General features: G+C 41.0%; 1 protein-coding gene across 1 annotated transcript in view; it reads right to left on the reverse strand.

The window, feature by feature from the left end:
* Positions 1 to 6,027: 6,027 nt before the first annotated feature.
* Aldh1l2 (aldehyde dehydrogenase 1 family member L2) overlaps positions 6,028 to 19,614 on the reverse strand; it is a 44,302-nt gene continuing 30,715 nt past the window's right edge. Inside the window, exons 19-23 of the mRNA XM_042693376.1 lie at positions 16,325 to 16,423; positions 13,782 to 13,947; positions 12,193 to 12,298; positions 8,221 to 8,420; positions 6,028 to 6,487 (exon numbers count right to left, since the gene is read on the reverse strand). Coding sequence (XP_042549310.1) covers positions 6,432 to 6,487; positions 8,221 to 8,420; positions 12,193 to 12,298; positions 13,782 to 13,947; positions 16,325 to 16,423 — 627 coding nt within the window. The 3' untranslated portion in view covers positions 6,028 to 6,431. The remainder of the gene's footprint in view (positions 6,488 to 8,220; positions 8,421 to 12,192; positions 12,299 to 13,781; positions 13,948 to 16,324; positions 16,424 to 19,614) is intronic.

Here is a 19,614-nt window from a genome sequence, read left to right on the forward strand (position 1 = left end):
GGTGCTTGTTCTATGAAAAAAGCAGCGATTCACTGGCTGTTTGGTGTCCCTGTGGGCTTCTGTGTTCAAGAAAACTTTAAACAAATTGAGTTTAATAGAGGATATTTGAGCAAAGATGAACTCATGGATCTGGCAGCACCCTTAATGGAAAGGAGTTCAGGGAGCTTTACTGCATTGAGGACAGCGTGCCCTTCTAGCCAAAAAGGAAATAAAGTATTGGTAATGGCCAGACCCTTGCTTTATTTGGACATGGTGGATGAGTTGTCAGTTACTGCCGTAGTTCAGCTATATGTGTTGGGCTGAAACCCAGCTATTTGTTATAAAAATTCACTCTTAATTTAGGTTTCAAGTTTGTTTTTATATTGAGGTGGGTTGCAGGGTTTTTTACATAGGAACCAAAAGTACTGGAGACAACTTCAGGATAATAGCCTTTTACTTATTTAACTTAACATGTAATATTGATATGTTTTATTTCTCAGAGAAACTAGAGGCAGTGTGGTATGGGCCTCCTCTTCCTTCCTCTCTTCTTCCCTTTACTCTTACCCCTCTTCTTTTTTCTTTCTTTTTTTGTTTCTTCGAGACAGTCTTACTATATATAGCCCAGGCTGGCCTTGAATTCATGTTCTTCCTGCCTCAGACTGCTGTGTGCTAGGATTACAGGAGTGTACCACCATGCTCAAAACTTTTTAATACTTTTTGTAAAGAAGAGTTATATAGTATATGTGTTACATAAAGTATATAGTATATGTAATATATACCTTTGTAGTTTGAGCTGGAAAAATGATGCTCTGTGGTAAATTCACATTGCCATTGGCAGCAGCTATATGATGCATAAACATGGACTGAATAGAAAAATGGATTTTTCTTTTTTTCTTTATAGAGGTACTGGGGATTGAACTCAGGACCGTACACATGCTAGACAAGCACTCTACCATTTGCTTTTTCTTTTTTTTTTTTGGTCGGTCATGGTGCTTGAATTCTGTGCCTAGGTGCTGTCCCTCAGCTCTTCAGCTCAAGGCAAGCGCTCTACCACTTGAGCCACAGTGCTACTTCCAGGTTTCTAGTGGTTTATTGGAGATAAGAGTCTCATGGACTTTCCTGCCGGAGCTGGCTTTGAACCATGATCCTCAGATCTCAGCCTCCTGAGTAGCTAGGATTACAGGCATGAGCCAGCAGCACCCGGCTTACCATTTGCTTCTAATTGCTTTTAAAATTAGGTCTCAGATATTTTCCCAGGCTGGCCTCAGACTGATCTGCGTATCTGTGCTTTAGGTTCCTTTTCATGTCCATCTAACTCCTGGTCAAAACTTTTTGACTTGGCTACTAAAAATCCTCCATCCAGTTGCCTACTATATGAATGAAGCCTGTCAAATGTTGAAAACAGGACTACTGTTTACTAGACTGATCTTCCTGCCTCAGCCTCTTGAGTGCTGGGATTGCAAGTATATATCACCATGCCCAGTATACATATTTATAGAAGATTTATTGTGACATATAGAGTAGCATACAATTCTGAATGTCCAACAGTAGAAAAGAAGCTGAATTGAAATCATGGGAGTATACAAAAATGTGTCCGTTGACATAGATGCTCATGATATAATGTTAATTTAAAAAGCAGATAACAAGCCAGGTGCTTGTGGCTCACACTTGTAATCATAGCTACTCAGGTGCTTGAGATATCAGGATCTCAGTTTGAAGCCAGCCCAGGCAGGAAAGGAAGAGTCTTATCTCTACTTAACCACCATAAGACCAGAAGTAGAGCTGTGGCTCGTAGTGGCAGAGCAATAGCCTTGAGCAAAAAAAGTTCAAGGATAGTTCCCAGGGCCTGAGTTCAAGCCTCAAGAAGGCTTCTACTGGGGGTGGGAATGTGCCTTAATGGTAAAGTGCTTGCCTAGCATGCATGAAGCCCTGGATTCAGTTCCTCAGGGCCATATAAACAGAAAAGGCCAGAAGTGGTGCTGTGGCTCAAGTGGTAGAATACTAGCTTTGTGTAAAAGAAGCTCAGGGACAGTGCCCAGGGCCTGAGTTCAAGCCCTAGGACTGGCAAAAATAAAAAAGGCCTCTACCGAGGGCAAAAGGAGTGTGGCACAGGAATAGAGGAAGGGTGAGCAAATGCAGTCATGTATTCGGTGTACATAATGTAAAAACTGAACCTCATAACTTGATGATATAGAGGGGAGGGGGAAATAGGGAAGAACGATGGAAGCATGACATTGAGATGCACTGTACTGATGATAACCTGGTTTATGGAATTGTAATCCCTTTGTACACTATTTAATTAAAAAATCCTCTTGGATATAATAATCCCTTTTAGCACACCACGTCATGTTTTATCCAGCAACTTAATTAATTAATTAAATTTGTGAGTCGTAGGACTTGAACTATGGGCCTGAGCTCCTTTGGCTCAAGGCTAGTGCTCTACCACTTGAGTCACAGCACCACTTCTGGCTTTTTCTGTGATTAACTGGAGATAAGAATCTCATGGACTTTCCTGCTCAGGTTGGCTTCGAACCACAATCCTCGGATCTCAGCCTCCTGAGTAGCTAGGATTACAAGTATGAGCCACCAGCACTTGGCTATTTGTTTTTAAGACAGTGTCTTGTTATATATCTAGGCTGGCCTGAAAATCAGTCTTCCTGCCTTAGCGCCCCTGAATGGCATCACCTTTTGTTTCTTCTAACCCATTTACCTTGACAACTTTATTTTCTTGGAACCTAGCTACAGACAGGCTGATGCGGTTCCTCATTCTGCCTCTAGCCGCTGCCACAAAAAGCTCTTGAAAACAATACTGGTTGTTTTTTCTGTATGTGAAATACTAGATGTTTAGTGGCCAGGCTCTGATTTAGACATTGGGAATAAAAATTATTCAACTTCATTGCTTGGATACTTGGTAGCAGCATGATTTGGTCAAGTTACTTAACCTCTCCACTAGACAACAAATATACTTAATTGTGCATCTCCAACGTATTAGACACACTTATTCACAAAGCTAGTCTTCTAATGGAGATTTGTGATAGTAAATACATGCTAGGTAGCAAAACTGCTCTGAAGCTGATGTAGGATGAGAGATAAAGAATGACACAGCAGAGACCAGAGAGTCAGCTAGTGAAGAAAGCTGCCCAGGCTGGCTTTGAACCTTGATCCTAGGATTATGAGCATTTGTACCCACCTCTGACATATTGTTGTCTGCCATTCTGTATTAAAATAATTTAATAAAATGATATCCCAAATCATGAATGAGTTAAAACACTTTGTTTAAAAGTAGTTACTTGGCTGATTGCAGGTGGTTCACACCTTTAATCCTAGCTACTCAGCTGGCTGACATCCTTAGATCTGAGGATTATTTCAAAAGTCAGCCAAGGCAGGCAAATCTGTGAGACTTATCTCCAATTAAACACCAAAAGCAGGAACTAGAGCTTTGGCTCAAATGGTAGAACACTATCCTTGAGCACAAAAGCTCAGGGACAGTGCTCAGTCCCTAAGTTTGAGTCCCTGCGCATGTGCATGTTGGCATGTTGGCATGTGTGCACACGCACACACAGTGGTTACTTGGACAACAATGCAAGCAGTTTTAGAAGCAGCTCCAGTACAAAGGATAGACTTCAGCAGTAATGAGATATTTAGTAATAGAAGTCAGAGTAGACCCTGGGGAAGTAATCAAGATAGAAGGCACAAGGGTTGGAAATGCAAACCCAGTGATACCTTTGGACTAGAACTCACAAATCTTCAAAGGGTGGTATCAGAAATACAGAAGGATGGGGGTAAGGATTCTGGCAGGAAAAGATCTATAGCAGGGCATTTGGTTCATCAAGCAAAAAAGATATTTAAGAAGTGAAAGAGATTGAAAATGAGACAAGAAAGATGAAAGGTGTTAGTGGAAGCTGCCAAGATTTTTTTAGTCTTGCAGCAAAAGATTTCTTGGTGAGTAAAAGGATAACCTTTCATAGTAATGAGGAAGCTGCTTTTAAGAAGTACGTCTTCAGGCTGGGAAATAGCTCAGTGGTAGAGTGCTTGCGTTGCATGCTAGAGGCCCTGGGTTCGATTCCTCAGCACCACATAAGCAGAAAAGGCCAGAAGTGGTGCTGTAGCTCAAGTGGTAGAGTGCTAGCCTTGAGCTGAAGCCCAGAGTTCAGGCCCCACTACTGACAGAGTCCCTGTGAGACTATTTCCAGTTAACCACTCAAAAACCACAAAGTGGCACTGTGGCTTCAGTGGTAGAGCAGTAGTAGCCTTGAGCACAAAGACTCAGGGACAGTGCTCTCAGGCCCTGAGTTTAAGCCCCACAACTGGCAAAAAAAAGCATCTTCTAACAACTCTTCTTGGGAAATGTAGACTGCCAAAAAACAAATAAAAGTAGATTGTTTACGAGGCCTTTGTCATTTTATTTAAATGCACACTATCATTTTGAGCCCAATATTCATTCCAACTTAGCACTTCTGATAAAAAATTAATGCTACTGTAATTTTTAAAAATGCTTATAATGAGAAGGGGTGGGTTAGGAGCAATGGGTGACAATGCTATGACACTTTGTATTCATATACTGTTTTGTAGAATGGGAACTTCTTTGTACAACCACTTAATAAAAAAAAATTCAAAAAAGAAAAAATGCTTATAAGGCAAAGTTTGTCTGTGAAACCAGTTCGATCCATCCAGGATCAAACTTGGTTTTTGTTTTCTTTTTCTTTTGAAAGTGTTTTTGATTTTGTTGTTGCTGTTTATTGATTCTGTGTTCCCTTCATCTCATCTCCAAAGTAAATATTCCTTGGGGGCTTCTTCACAGCTAAAGAACTAAAAATGCTCACTGAAATTCTGCTTCAAAGGGAAGACTGATGTAAGTTACTCTGGGCATTTTCTGAAGGCTTCTGTGATTCAGGAAGTCATTTTTACATATTATTGGAAACTATGTGAGCATCACAGGGCAGGACAGTTATAATTTCTTAAGTCCTGACTCTGGTCCTTGTTAGGTACATCAGGTTCATTTTCTCATTAAATCCTGAAAATGCTCGATAAGGGGGATTCTTGTCTCCCTTTTATAGACAACACACTAGACTTTTGAGATACCAGGTAACTAACTTGCTCAACATCACACAGCCAGAGAACAGCAGAACCTATGGGTAAGAAATAGAAAGCAAGATGTGCTGTGAAAGACGAAAAAAGTGGCCTCTTTCCTAGTGCCATTGCCATTTTGTATTGCTCGGCATTTTCAGTATTCTGCCATGTTAGGCACTGTGTTACAACCAGGTGAAATGCCATCTAAACTGATGATTACAGAAAAGGGTGTGAGGAATTAACTCCTCTAGTTAATAAAGCCATCTAAATACAGTTTTAAAAATAGTGATAGGAGAAAAGAATTAAATTTTGAATATTTACCATGAGCAAAATACAAGGCAAGGCACTTTTCATACATTATTATTGCATTGAAGACTCATAATAAGAACCTGAGGAAGGCATTGGTAGCCCTATTTTATGCAAAAGGAAGCCAGGGCTCAGAGATGTTGCATTTGTATCCCAAATCATGACATAGTGTGAAACAAACCAAAATCAGCCATGAAAGGCTATTTTCTATGTGAGCTCATAAATTTCGCTTTCAAGGCTATTTACTAGAATTTAAAGTTATGTGAGCTAAAGAGCATGTCATTAACTTTTTATACCCGCCAATATAATATAGTACCTTGTAACCAGTAGGTAGATGCTCAGAAATGGTCATGAGCTCATCACCAATCGTAGTGGGTGGAAAAAACACCAAGGGCACAAAACCCCAAAAGAACTACCTGTACTTTCTTGTAGGATATATTGAAAACAAAATTATAGAAAAAAAATTTTTTTTTTGGTCATGGGGCCTGGGTGCTATTCCTCAGCTCTTCAGCTCAAGGCTAGTACTCTACCACTTGAGCCACAGTACCACTTCCATCTTTTTCTGCTTATGTGGTGCTGAGGAATCAAACCTAGGGTCTCATGCATGCAAGGCATGCACTCTACCACTGAGCCACCTTCCTAGCCCAATATATATATATAGAGAGAGAAAATCTTTAATAACCATATGTATGGTTCAGAGGTTAAAACCTGCCCACACACAAAGGTGGTCATATAAATGCACCTGTGCAGTAGCTGCATGAAACTGACATTTTCACAATGATTGGTCATGAACAGATTAGTGTTGACAGGGAATAAGCACCTTGGTATTTTAGAAATGTGGATGATACAAAACCAACCATGGAAATTGTTTTCAGGTATAAAAGGTGCTTTTGAAAATGAGTACTCAGGCACATGAGCAAATGCTCAGACAAGGGGCGTGGCTCTTTTTGTGGTCTGGGTGTGATTTTTTTTTTTCTCATGGCAAAAAAGAAATCCTTAGCACACTCTGTTTCTTTCACATCTGGAGATTTGAGAAGTCGTGCTGTCTGCCAAGGGTTTCTGGTGGTGGTGTTGCTCTAATACTCCAGTGTCACAGTCTTGGTTTTGAGGTATTCGTTCAGAGCTTCCTCACCTATGGCAGAAAAGAACAGTTGATAACTGTGTTCAAAAGGTGGATATGGCTGCACGTTGACGGCTCATGCCTGTAATCCTAGCTCCTCAGCATCTCAGGATCACAGTATGAAGCCAGTCTGGGCAGGAAAGTCCATGAGACTCTTATCTCCAATAAACTACCAAAATAAGCTAGAAGTGAAGCTTCAGGAAAGCCCAGGAGACTCTTATCTTCAATAAACTACCAAAAAAAAAAAAAAAAAACCAACAACAACAAAAAAAAAAAAACCAGAAGTGACACTACAGATCACTATAGCACTAGCCTTGAGCAAGCCTCCTGAGTAGCTAGGATTACAGGCATGAGTCATCAGTGCCCAGCTAAGAAGCACTTTTGCCAATATGCTGAGAAAAATCATCAGGAAAGAGAAAATGTGAAATATACTCCAGATGAACCAAACCTACCACTCAGCTGTAATTTCAGTAAATCATAAGCATTTTATATGCTGAAAAAGGTAGGACTATGGAGAATAAGATTCGGGGCTGGGAAGGTGGCTCAGTGGTAGAGCGCTTGCCTTGCATGCATGAGGCCCTGGGTTCGATTCCTCAGCACCACATAAGCAAAAAGAAAAAAGCCGGAAGTGGTGCTGTGGCTCAAGTGGTAGAGCACTAGCCTTGAGCTGAAGAGCTGAGGGACAGCGCCCAGGCCCTGAGTTCAGGCCCCCCTCCCCCCCCCCCCCAAAAAAAAGATTAAGATGCATGGCCAGACTGCCTGGCTTCACTTCTGTCTGCGAGAGCCTGCCTGTGTGGCTTTGGGAAGTTCAATGGACAGTGTAACTGTCCCCTGGAATAACTGACAGTGGCTTGTGCTCATACAGGTTAGGTACTTTTAGAAAGAACAGGGCCTGCTGCAAATGTAGCATTCATAACTATTGCTTGAAAGGTGCTGCTGCTATAGTGAATCACATTTTAGGCTTTCACAAACTAAGTTCCCAGGCTCCCAACCCTTACCCCCTGCAGACTTAATTCAACCTTGGAAGCAGCCAAAGCCAGGATTCAGCATTGGAAGTAGTCATTGCCTTCCACCCACTTTCTTTTCTTGGTTCTATTTAGTCCTGCAGAATCTAAACCAAGCTGGTTGTGATGGCAAATGTCTATAATCTCAGCACTGGAAAAGCTGGGGCGAAAGGATTATGAGTTCAAAGTCAATCTGTGCTATATGATATTATCTTTATAAAACAAAACCAAAATCTAAACCAAGTTTATGCTAAACGTCAGATGAAAAGAATCCATTTTTTAATCAATATTTGAGTCAATACATTGCCAGACTCTTTTTCCTTTCAGTATTAATCTTTGAAAAATAAGGAGAATGCACTTTTTCTGTATGTTGTGTTTAATGAAAATATTGGACAGTTTCCTTTTTTGTACCAGAGTTGAGGCTTGAACTCAGGGCCCTTTTCTCAGCTTTTTCTGCTCATGGCTAGTGTTTTACCATTTGAGCCACATCTCCCATTTTAGCATTTTGCTAGTTAATTAGAGATAATAGTCTCTTGGACTTTTCTGCCTGGGCTGGCTCTGAACATCAGTCTCTTAGCCTTCTGAATAGCTGGGATTATAGGCTACCAGTACCTGGTTTGAACAGTTTTTAATATCAATTTCCCATGTAAGCCTGGATCCTGCTGCCATGCAGGAAATGCTCAAGTTTTCCTGTGATGGGGCTGGAACAGATGTGTGTCACAGAAAACCAACCATACATACCCAGGTCTTTTCCAAAGCCAGATTGCTTCACCCCACCAAATGGGGCAGCCACGTCCGTCTTGTTGTATGTGTTAATAAAAACGGTCCCTGCTTCCAGCTTTTCACTCACGTACATGGCCTTGTTTATGTCTCTTGTGAAAACCCCTGAGGCCAGGCCATACTCTGTGCTGTTTGCTCGCTGCAGCACTCCATCAATGTCCCTGCAAGAGGTGTCCAGAAAAACACAGAACTTCATTACATGTAAAGCAGAATTCTATGCTGTCAAATGTTTCCTCTCTCTGCTAGAAACAGGAAAACTTCACTGCCACCTCTTTTGATGTTTTTTTTTTCCCCTGCCAGTCCTGGGGCTTGAATTCAGGGCCTGGGCATTGTTCCTGAGCTTTTTCTTTCTCCAGGCTAGCACTCTACCACTTGAGCCATAAGTACCACTTTTGGCTTTTTCTGTGTGGTACTGAGTAATTGAACCCATGGCTTCATGCATGCTAGCAAATACTCTACCACTAAGCCACATTCCAGCCCTATTTTGATTTTTATAAATGAAATATTCCAGGCTTTTGTGGAAAGAAAGCCATATGGAAATATTGAAACTAGAATATGTATCAGGCAATACCTTTTAAGTCTGATCTGAAGTATGTGATCTTTGCAGATTTCGTCAGTGGTTATCATTCACATCTCCCATTCCTGGATTTTCAGAACATTTGTTTGGTTGGTTTGTTTTGATTTTTTGTTCATCTCTTCAGATTCTGTGCATGTAGTTCAAAATTCCTTCACTTTTGGGGGGCAAGGGCAGTACTGGGGCTTGAACTCAGTTCTGGGCACTGTCCCTGCGCTTTTTTGCTCAAGGCTAGTACTCTACCACACCACAGCTTTACTTCCAGCTTTTTGGGTGGTTAATTGGAGATAAGAGCTTATAGGCTTTCCTGTCTGGGCTGGTTGTGAAAGCAAGCCTCAGATCTTAGCATCCTGCATACCTAGGATTACAGCCGTGAGCCACTGCCTCTCAAGTTCCTTCTCTGCTTCCCTTGGAGCCTCTTTCAGGAGTCTCTCATGGAGGTGGCAGTGTGATGTGGTTTAGAGAGAGGGTTCTGCAGCCAGCTAGGCTGTTTAGAAGAACGCTATCACCCATGCCTTCATCTATTCTTGTGACAAATGGAAATAAGATGAGTATGCAATGAACTAAAGTGCCTTGAACACAATAACTACCCCATAAAAGCTGTAACCAGGGTGTAGCGCTTGTTTAACTTGTCATGTAATCATCGTTCATCCTCCATAAACTAGAGGACAGCAGCTCCCAAGAGCAAGGGTAATGTCTCTCTGCATACTATGGATTCTTTATACTAAAGATAATGTCTGGTATTTCTTCATACTATGATGTTATATCACATGACAGCAAATTCAGCTACATAAAGGGAGAATATAGCTTGGCACAGTTGGCTCATACCTGTAATCTTAACTAGTGAGGTTGAGATCTGAGGATCACACTGCAAAGCCAGCCCTGGGCAACAAAGTCCCTGAGACTCATCTCCAATTAACCACCAGAAAACCAGAAATGGCACCATGGCTCAAGTGGTAGAGCACTAACTGTAAGTGAAAAGCTCAGGGATGGGGCCCAGGCCCTGAGTTCAAGCCCCATGACCAAAAAAAAAAAAAAAAATATATATATATATATATATATATATAGAAATACTTTAAGCAGAGTCTGGTAATTTCTCTGCCTTTTGACTGTAGTATACAGTTCTTCAGTACCTGACAGGGATTAGTTCCAGGACCCTCATAGATAACTGTTAGGTCCAGTTTAGCCAAATTAACTCCATTTTTTGTCTAGGCAGCCATTTGGTTTGTAAAGTATAAGTGTGAGCTCACCTTACCCGCACCTGTTGTTTGTGCAGTAAGGACAAGCCGACCCTGTCTGTAAGGGAACCAAAAAAAGTTAGAAAAAACCCAGACAAAGGCTGTCAGTAGTCAGCCTTTGTCCCCTCTCCATCCTTGCTAAAAAGCAAAAGAACATCTCTCCCCTAGTCAAGTTTACCAAGCTGGTAGATTTGCAGAAGGCTACTGACAACCTTGAGGCTTATCACCAGCTGCACTGAGTTGCTCTATTAGTCAGGAGCTTGTAATAAAAATAATTTCTGTAATTGTGTCAATAGCATTGATAGTATTGGTCATGCTGACCAAGTCAAGATTATGTTTTGCCTATGCTTCTGTGACTCAAGGCTATGTTTTGCTATGTTTTGCTTCTGTAACCTTGCTTGCTTGCCTCAGGAACAGAGCCCAGAAGAACAAAGGCGAGAGTCAGGTCAGGTGGAGGCGTCCAATCAGTAAAAAGCACATATGTAACCCTTCTGTTTTAACCAATAAGAGTAAAATTAGCTCATAACTGCTACATGTTTACAGTTGGTTTGTAGTTTTGCCCTATAAAAATTAGCCTGTGAGACTAGGTGGGGTGGCTCTCTCCATAGAGATGGCCCTGACCGGTCAGTTTGAGTCTCGATGCTTGGCGTGAAACAAAGCTTTGCTTGACTTTTGAATTGTATCAGCCTTGTTCCTTTGATCAAGGACCTTGTCAATAACAAAATCTGTGTGAAGTATTTGCATCTAATCTACAACATCATTCTGTATACTGTCAATCATCTCAAAAGGACTTGTTATTCTTTTTTTGTTTTTCTCGGTCGTGGGGCTTGACTCTGGGCCTGGGTGCTGTCCCTGAGCTCTTCAGCTCAAGGCGAGCACTCTACTGCTTGAACCATGGCACCACTACTGGTTTTCTGGTGATTTATTGGAGATAAGAGTCTCATGGACTTTCTTTCTGGGTCTGTCTTTGAACCTCAATCCTCAGATCTCAGTCTCCTGAGTAGCTAGGATTATAGACATGAGCCACCGGTGCCCGGCTTAGGACATGTTATTCTTGACATCATGTAAATGCCATGTAAATGGTTGTACTGTATTATTTATAAAAAAATGATAGGAAAAACATCTTTACAGGTTCAGTACAGATGCAGTTGTTTTAAAAGTATTTTCAGTCTGAGGTTGGTGGAATTGCAGATGTGAACCTTGGATATAGAGGGCCTGCTGGATGTACACTCTCCTGTAAGAGGAGTAATGGTTGAATCTACTTCCAGTATGCCCACCATAGTGTGTGAGAGCCCGAAAATCCAAGCTGTGCAAAACCCAGAAAGGACTGGGAGTTTGGAATGCCTTCTCCCAATGTACTCTCAGAACACTGAGAGTTTTCCTGGAAAAGTCAATCAGTCCTGGCTTAATGGGAACTCAGATTCCACCCTAAACTGTGGGATCCTAAGGATAGACTTAGGTCTATGCAAATTGTAGGCTGTTTATTGTTCATCTCTCCTTCCCAGAATAAGAAGGTCACCTACCACTTGCATACAAACTATTGTCACATGTTGAAGTTTGTACCTTGCTTCCTTGCACAAGACCAATAAAAACCTTGATTAATGGAACCTTGGGATCTGTTGCCAGAGGAAAGCTACAGGTCCCCTGGTACCCCAAAACTCAGTTCCATGGTCCAGTCTCCATTATTGTGTTGCTCCCAGTTGCAGGGGATTAAGGAACACGTGGGGAGGGGGGTTTGCAACAATAGTGTGTCTCATCTTTTGGTGTGAGATTCTAATGCTTGCACACATGCATACTCTACAACATGACCAGTAAATACAAGCCAAGCACTTTACCTGGTGCTCCTGAAAGAAACAGGACTGTCCCCAAACTGGAGGAAAGCTTTTTTGTGCTGTATTTGTTGAGATACAGCATAGGTTTCAGCCTTATACCTTCCCAGAGGTCTTGATATACATAATTTCAAAAATTTCACAGAAAAATTTGGAACCTAAGGTAGAGAGAGTTGAGACTCTCCTTAAATTCTCACATTTCATGATGCGTTGAACACAGTAGGGACCATGTGTTTATAGACTGGACCAGAGACAGAAAGATGATAATTTGTGCCTGAAAGAACATACATACCCATTTGGAAATTTAGAAATGACCATAATTGGTCCAAAGGATTCCTCTTTGGCAAGGTACATGTGGTCTTCCACATCTGTGAACACAGTGGGTTCCATAAAAAAGCCTTTATGGACAAAGAAGAAGACATTAATTGTAAGTAAAGTCACACTTTCAATTCAGAATTGTCTCAGTTAATTCCATTATAATTTTCCCCACTCTGTCTTAGTAAAATTAGGAAGAGTTTTGTATCTTTATTTGATACTGGCATTCCTTGCTTCATGTTTTGTTTTGTTTTGTTTTGGTCAGTCATGGGGCCTGAACTCTGGGGCCTGGGCACTGTCCCTCAGCTCTTCAGCTCAAGGCTAGCACTCTGCCACTTGAGCCAGAGCACCACTTCTGGCTATTTCTGCTTGTGTGGTGCTAAGGAATCAAACCCAGGGCCTCATGCATGCAAGGCAAGCACTCTACCACTGAGCTACCTTCCCAGTCCTGTTTGTTTGTTTTTGTCAGATATTGGGCTTGAACCCAGAGCCTGGGCACTGTCCCTGAGCTTTTGTGCTCAAGGCTTATGCTCCACCACTTGAGCCACAGAAAACTCCTGATTTTCTGGTGGTTAATTGGAGATCAGGGTCTCATGAACTTTCCCACCCAAGCTGGCTTCAAACTGCGATCCTTAGATCTTAGCCTCCTGAGTTGCTGGGATTACAGGCATAGCCACCAGTGCCTGGCTTTGGTTCTTACACTTCTGTTCACTGATGTTCTGTTCACTGATGCTCAGAAGATTGATAATCAGCTCAGGTGATGACAAGCTGACATGCCAGTGTAAAGATGTATTTTTCTTCTTGTGAACGGTGAGCCATCTTTGATGCCTCTTGATACCACCAGCTCCCTCTCAACCTTTTCCTAACAACTGCAGCCTCCCTGGCCAGTCATTTCTTGAATCAATTACTTCATCTATTACATGCAAAATGTTAATTTTTTTTCCTACTATATCACTTCATTTCTACATTAGTTAGCAGGGACTCTTAGATACTTTTACCAGCTACTCAGTCACCTAGAAATCCAGTTCACACAGGGAAATAGAGGATAAATAAGTCATGTTTTTCTTGTAATTACCAATGTTCATAGTAAGGTATTGGTGCACAATCTGCCAGTAAAAAATTAATGGTTGTTTATCTCTCTCTGGTTTTGAGAATCATGGCATGGAACCATTCACATATTTTAGTAACAGGCAATAGGAGTAAGTCTTTCAGAGGTTCCATTGGCCAAGATTAAATCTCACAGTGCCAAGAATCAAGATCACCATTGCTCTTCATCATCAGTGAAGAGCCTGCCATATTCATTTTGTCACTGTCACGGTCTTGTAAAACTGTGTTCATTTGCTCTTACTATATCTAGGAAGAACATGCAACTCTGAAGAATTGTGTTGGCCAAGGCACCACAGCTTGTAGGCGACTAGATGCAGACATTAATTGTTACAGATTTAACTAATTGATTTGTTATATTAATTTGCATTACAGATGCCATTATTTACTTTTATGGCAAATGGTGCTGAAGTGGAAATTGTTAGCATCCTACCCATAAGCCTCCTATAGAGGTGATCTTACCTGGTCTTTGAACTTGTCTTCCTCCATATACCAAGGTGGCCCCTTCCTTCACCCCAGCTTCACAGTATTGTAGGAGCTTTTCCAAGTGGGCCTTATGATTTTGGGGCCCATGATCAGTAGATCTGTCAAGTGGATCACCAATTTTCATCTTTTTAATTTCTTCCACCTGTATATTACCCAGTCCATAAAACACAATATACTGTTAATAAGGATGGATGCCCTTGACTGAGTTTCTACCGTGTGGTGGGTGTTGTACTAGCTCCTTGTAAATGTGCTGTCATTCAGTCTTCATGGTGGCACTGGAGGTATATTATTTCAGTCTTACAGAAAAAGAAATGGATACTTTAAAGAGGTTAAGTGACACAAGTACACACAAGCACTACCTACAGTGTTTTCAAAGCCCAGGTTCTTGAAAGCCCAAGTTCTCAGCTTTGTAAATAATATAAACTACATATACTACCTTAAATTTATCCTGAGTGTTGGTCCATTAAATAGCAAGCTGCTGTTCTGTAATTTTCACTAATACAGCACATGTGTTCACTTCATGGCAAAGGGATTTCTACAATGACTACATTGTTATTCTTTCTCTTCTCAAATGTGGCATACCTGTGAAATTCTTGCAGCATAGTCATGCCAAATGAACTGCTATAATGTTAGAATGTTCTGATGAGAAATAGCCGCTTTTTCCCCCTTTGTGCTGGTACTGGGACTTGAACTCAGGGCCTCATATTCTCACTGGACTCTTTTGCTCAAGGCTGGTACTCTACCACTTGAGCTACACCTCCACTTCCAGCTTTTGGCTGGTTAATTGGAGATAAAAGTCTCACCAACTTTTCTGCTCAGGCTGGCTTTGAGCCATGATCCTCAGATCTCAACCTCCTGAGTAGAAAGGATTACAGGCGTGAACCACAGCTGAAAAAGTATTAATCAGTTGTGACCATCACTGGCATGTTTGTGTAACTGCTTCTTGTGCTCCTTAGTTGTCATAATCGATATCTGGGCTTTCTAATACAAACTCCAGCTCCAGTCAGAAGAATGAATGGGAGTTACAATGACCCCATGGGCCATGAACTTGAATATACACCCAGAAATAATGATCTCTCAGTGCCTTGCACAGAGTTCTGTGCTGGATTAGAAGCTCTGAGAAGGCAGGGGGCACATCTTCCCTCTTCTCTTTTGTGCCCTCAGCATCTAGCACATTGATATTTGGTCTTAAATAAGCTCTCAAATAATTGTTAAATGAATGCAAAGAGTATGTGTGCAAACCCTGTTTGTTGATGGACTGATACAGTAACTTTTTGAAATGTCAAGTTGTAGTTGACACCAAAACCCACAACTATGCAATTATGCAAACTGGATTCTGTAGAGATCCAAACTGAATTATACTGTGATATCTAGGAGGCAGCTGCCCATTGTGTGCCTCTCTGACCTGCTTGCTATTCACTCTCTGGTTATCTGGTCTGTTGGGATGTAGGAAGTTGCCTTGGAGGGTAGTGTTTATGGATTCATGATCCAACTACAGGGGCTATTTATTGTTATTTTAGTGACAGAAATTATATTCTGTCATTTTTAACTGCAAATTGGGGATTTGAAAGGATTGAGTAACATATCTCTATAGTCAATGTATTGTACGAAATTCTGGGAGTGTAACTTGCACAAGTATCAAGGTGTAACATACTTCAAATGAGAGTATACTCTTACATGTATATATTATATATTATATAATGTGATATATGTGCTATTATATATGTGATCTATTGTATATGTGTTATATATTACATATATATTATATACATATGGGATATTGGGGATTTGAACTTAGGGCTTCACATTTGCTAAGTAGGCACTCTAACCACTTAAGCCACAGTCCTAAGCCCTTAAGTATATTTTATTAAGGTTTTTTAAAAAATATAGATCTATAACTTATTACTAGGAAAATCATAAGCACATATAAAGGAAAAATCATATAATAAAACCCATGTATTCATTATCCAACATCAATAACTACCAATTCATGGCCAATTTGTTCCCCTACACCCTCTGCTCCTGGGTTATGTTGATAAAAATTCCAGACCTATAAATTCTAATCTGTAAATATATCAGTATATAGCTCTGTTACATATAACTTTTCTTTTTTTCCTTCTTTCCTTCCTTCCTTCCTCCCTTCCATCCTTCTTCTCTTTTTTGCTAGGAATAGAACCTGGGCTCTTGTGCATGGTAAGCACTTACTCTACCATACGCTACGCTCCAGATAGGGCTAATTTTTTAAAATTTTATTTTATTGTAAAGATGCTGTACAGAGGGGTTACAGTTACATGAGTAAGTTAATGAGTACATTTCTTGTTAAACATTGTTCCCCCCTCCTTTGTTTTTTTCCTACTATCTCTTCCCCTCCCTCACTCTCCCCCAGGACTAATATTTTTTAACATAACAATAATAATGCTATCATCCCCCCCCCAAAATCATGAATAATCCCATAGGTACTTTTCTAGCAAAAAAAAGTCATTTGTATATAACTCAGAATCACTTTGAAAATAACTTACCACTTTGGTCACAAATTCATCATGGATGGATGCTTCCACAAACAACCTCCCAGCTGCAATGCAGTTCTCTCCTTTGTTGAAAAACACCGCACCCATGCCCTTCAGCCGTGGAAAAGAAAGTAAGTTAACACTGCTCAATAAGTCATGCTTGACTAAAATTGTACACATGGGGAAGGAGGTGGTGTTCAAAGCTGCTGACAGCATAGATACTCAGTTTTGATCTGGCTGTTTTTTTTTCTTGTGCCAATACTGGGGGGCTTGAACTCAGGGCCTTTCATTCAGCATTTTTTCTTTCTACTGGCATTCTACCATTTAAACTATGCCTCTAGTTTCTGCTTTTTGCTCATCGCCTAGGGATAAGATTCTCATGGATTTGTCTACCTGGGCTGGCTATGAACCAAGATCCTCAGATCTTAGCCTTCTGGGCAGTTAGGATTATAGGTGTGAACCGCTGGTACCCAGGCTCTAGTCTGGTTTTATTTCATGAATAGTTTTTAAAAATACATGTGAATAAGGATATACTTGTATACAAATTTTGTGTTGCAAGAAAATACTGATTATTCTACAATTTAAAATGTAATAGAAAAGATTAAAAATTAAAATGTAATAGGACACCTGTGGCTCATGCCCATTATCCTAACTACTCAGGAGGCTGATATCTGAGGATCATGATTGGAAGCCAGCCAACGTAAGAAAGTCCATGAGACTCTTATCGCCAATAACCTACTCAGAAAAAGCTGAAAGTGCAGCTGTTGCTCAAAGGTAGAGAACTAAACTTGAACACAAAAAGTCTCAGGGATCTGAATTCAAGCCTCATGACTGACCAAAAAGAAAAAAAGTAATATTTATATATTACATTTTATCTTAAAACCTCCACATTAAATCACATACCACAAATGTTTAGAAAGCCTCCATTCATTTGGCCATAAAAGCAAAATCTTTCTTTTTCTAGTGTAGTGGTATTGGGATTTGAACTTAGAATATTGCACTTGCTTGGTTACTTGCTAGGCTGCCACTCTACCACTCAAGCCACACCTATACCCCTATCTTTTTACTGGTTCATTGGAGATGAAGTTTCATAGACTGCTAATCCCAGGCTAGCTTTAAGCTATGATTCTCAGATCTCAACCTCCTGAATAACTAGGATTACAGGCATGAGCCACCAGAACCCAGCTGAAAATCACCCCTCTTATTTTTAGTGAGTTTAAATGCACTTTATTTTTAGACATTCTTACGTGATTTTTTTTTCTTGCTTAAACATGATCTCCGAAGAAATTACTGCCAAAAGGAAATGGAGTGCTCATAAGGACATCAGTCCCATGTGTCTTAAGCAGGTTGAGTGGGGATGACAAGCCAGCTCCAGTCAGGATGACAAGTAGGGAGATTCAAAGTACTTGTCCAGGGGCTGGGAAGGTGGCTCAGTGGTAGAGCGCTTGCCTTGCATGCCTGAGGCCCTGGGTTCGATTCCTCAGCACCACATAAGCAAAAAGAAAAAAGCCACAAGTGGCGCTGTGGCTCAAGTGGTAGAGCGCTAGCCTTGAGCTGAAGAGCTGAGGGACAGTGCCCAGGCTCAGAGTTCAGGCCCCACGACCAGACCCCCCTCCCAAAAAAACAACAACAACAACAAAAAATCAAAGTACTTGTCCAGTTAGCTAAGATTTTCCATTCCTAATCCATCCTTAAGAAACATCCTACATGTAGACAAAACCTCCTCACAGATGTCCGGGAGGGCAGCCATGCCATGCAGTTTCATTTCACCAATGGAAACCTGGTAGTCATTGCAATTGGCAAAAATGTGCTTGACTTTCTCTGCAGCCCTGTGCTAAAAGTTTTTACCCTTCCTGGTGGCTTGTCCTTGAGTGATTTCATGTTGCCTTTTCTAAATCCAGTTGCTAATTTACCTCCAGGAAATCTCTCTGAACTGAGTTAAAAATATAACAGGCACTTGAAATAATTCATATTTCTTCTTTTATGGCATGAACAAGGACTCTTCCAGGATAGGGAATCTTTTCTTTCTTTTTTCTGCTGAGTGCCAATAGGATTTTTGTGTGTGTGTATGCAGGTCCTGGGGCTTGAACTCAGGTTCTGAGGCATTGTCTCTGAGCTTTTGTGCTCAAGGCTGGTGTTTTATCACTTTGAGCCACACTTCCATTTCTGGCTTTTTGGTAGTTAATTTAAAAGTCTCACAGAGTTTTCTTCCTGTGCTAGCTACTCAGGAGGCTGAGATCTGAGGATGGCAGTTCAAATCCATCTTGGGAAGACAAATCCATGAGATGCTTATCTTTCATTAACTAGCAAAAAGTCAGAACTTGAGGTATTGGCTCAAGTGGCTGACCTATGAGCAAGAAAGTCAAGTGAGAGAGCACAAGGCACTGAGTTCAAGCCTCCTGATGGGCACACACATAAAAAAGTGTGAGATAGAAAAGATACGATGCTTTAAAAATTTGTAACAGAGTATGTTACAGGTAACAACAACAACAACAACATTTACTTCCCCCATCTTCCCCACCCCCTCCCCCCCACCGGCTTTTCTGGAAGGCTTTGAAAAGCTTTAAGAAATCCAGATGACCAATGGAGTACTGATCCAATGTCAGTCTATGCAATCCCAGCCACTGTTCATCCCTAACATGTCCAGCTAGGCCTGGCCACAGGAGTGCTTGCGTCTCCTTGTCCCATCTTTCCACCTGTGGTCTCAGTGAACAGTGGTCTTAGCACCTGGGCAGAAGATAGCACAGAGCTTAGAACATCCTGTGCTTCTATCAGAGCTACCAGATCATTCAGCACAAACCATTCCCAAGTTGGCTCACTGTTAGCCCATGTCTCAGAAAAATATATTATTAATCTCTCTCTCTGTCTCTCTCTCTGTCTCTGTCTCTCTCTCTGTCTCTCTGAAGTCTCACTATGTTGCCCAATATGACCTTGAACTTCTGGGTACAAGCCATTTTCCTGCCTTAGCCTCTTAAGTAGCTGGGACTATAGATGTGCATTTTATTGTATCTACTAGTGTCTCTAGCCTTTGATTTGTCAAGCAGATAAAAGGCTGGAGGGGTGCGTTATCAGGAGAAAACTTACAACTATCATCGTGATATCCTTGAAACTTCTTGATATGGTTGGTGTGATTTACATCCCATTTTAAAATATTTTAATTCAGAGAAATTATAAACATTTTATTTAAAAATTAATTGCTTGAGCCAGGTGCTAGTGACTCATGCCTGTAATCCTAGCTACTCAGGAGGCTGAGATCTGAGGATCACAGTTCAAAGCCTGGCCAAAAGAAAAGTCTCTGCTGG

This window comes from Dipodomys spectabilis, unplaced genomic scaffold (genome assembly GCF_019054845.1).
Source record: "Dipodomys spectabilis isolate Male_0828 unplaced genomic scaffold, ASM1905484v1 ptg000163l, whole genome shotgun sequence".
Taxonomy (NCBI): Eukaryota; Metazoa; Chordata; class Mammalia; order Rodentia; family Heteromyidae; genus Dipodomys; species Dipodomys spectabilis.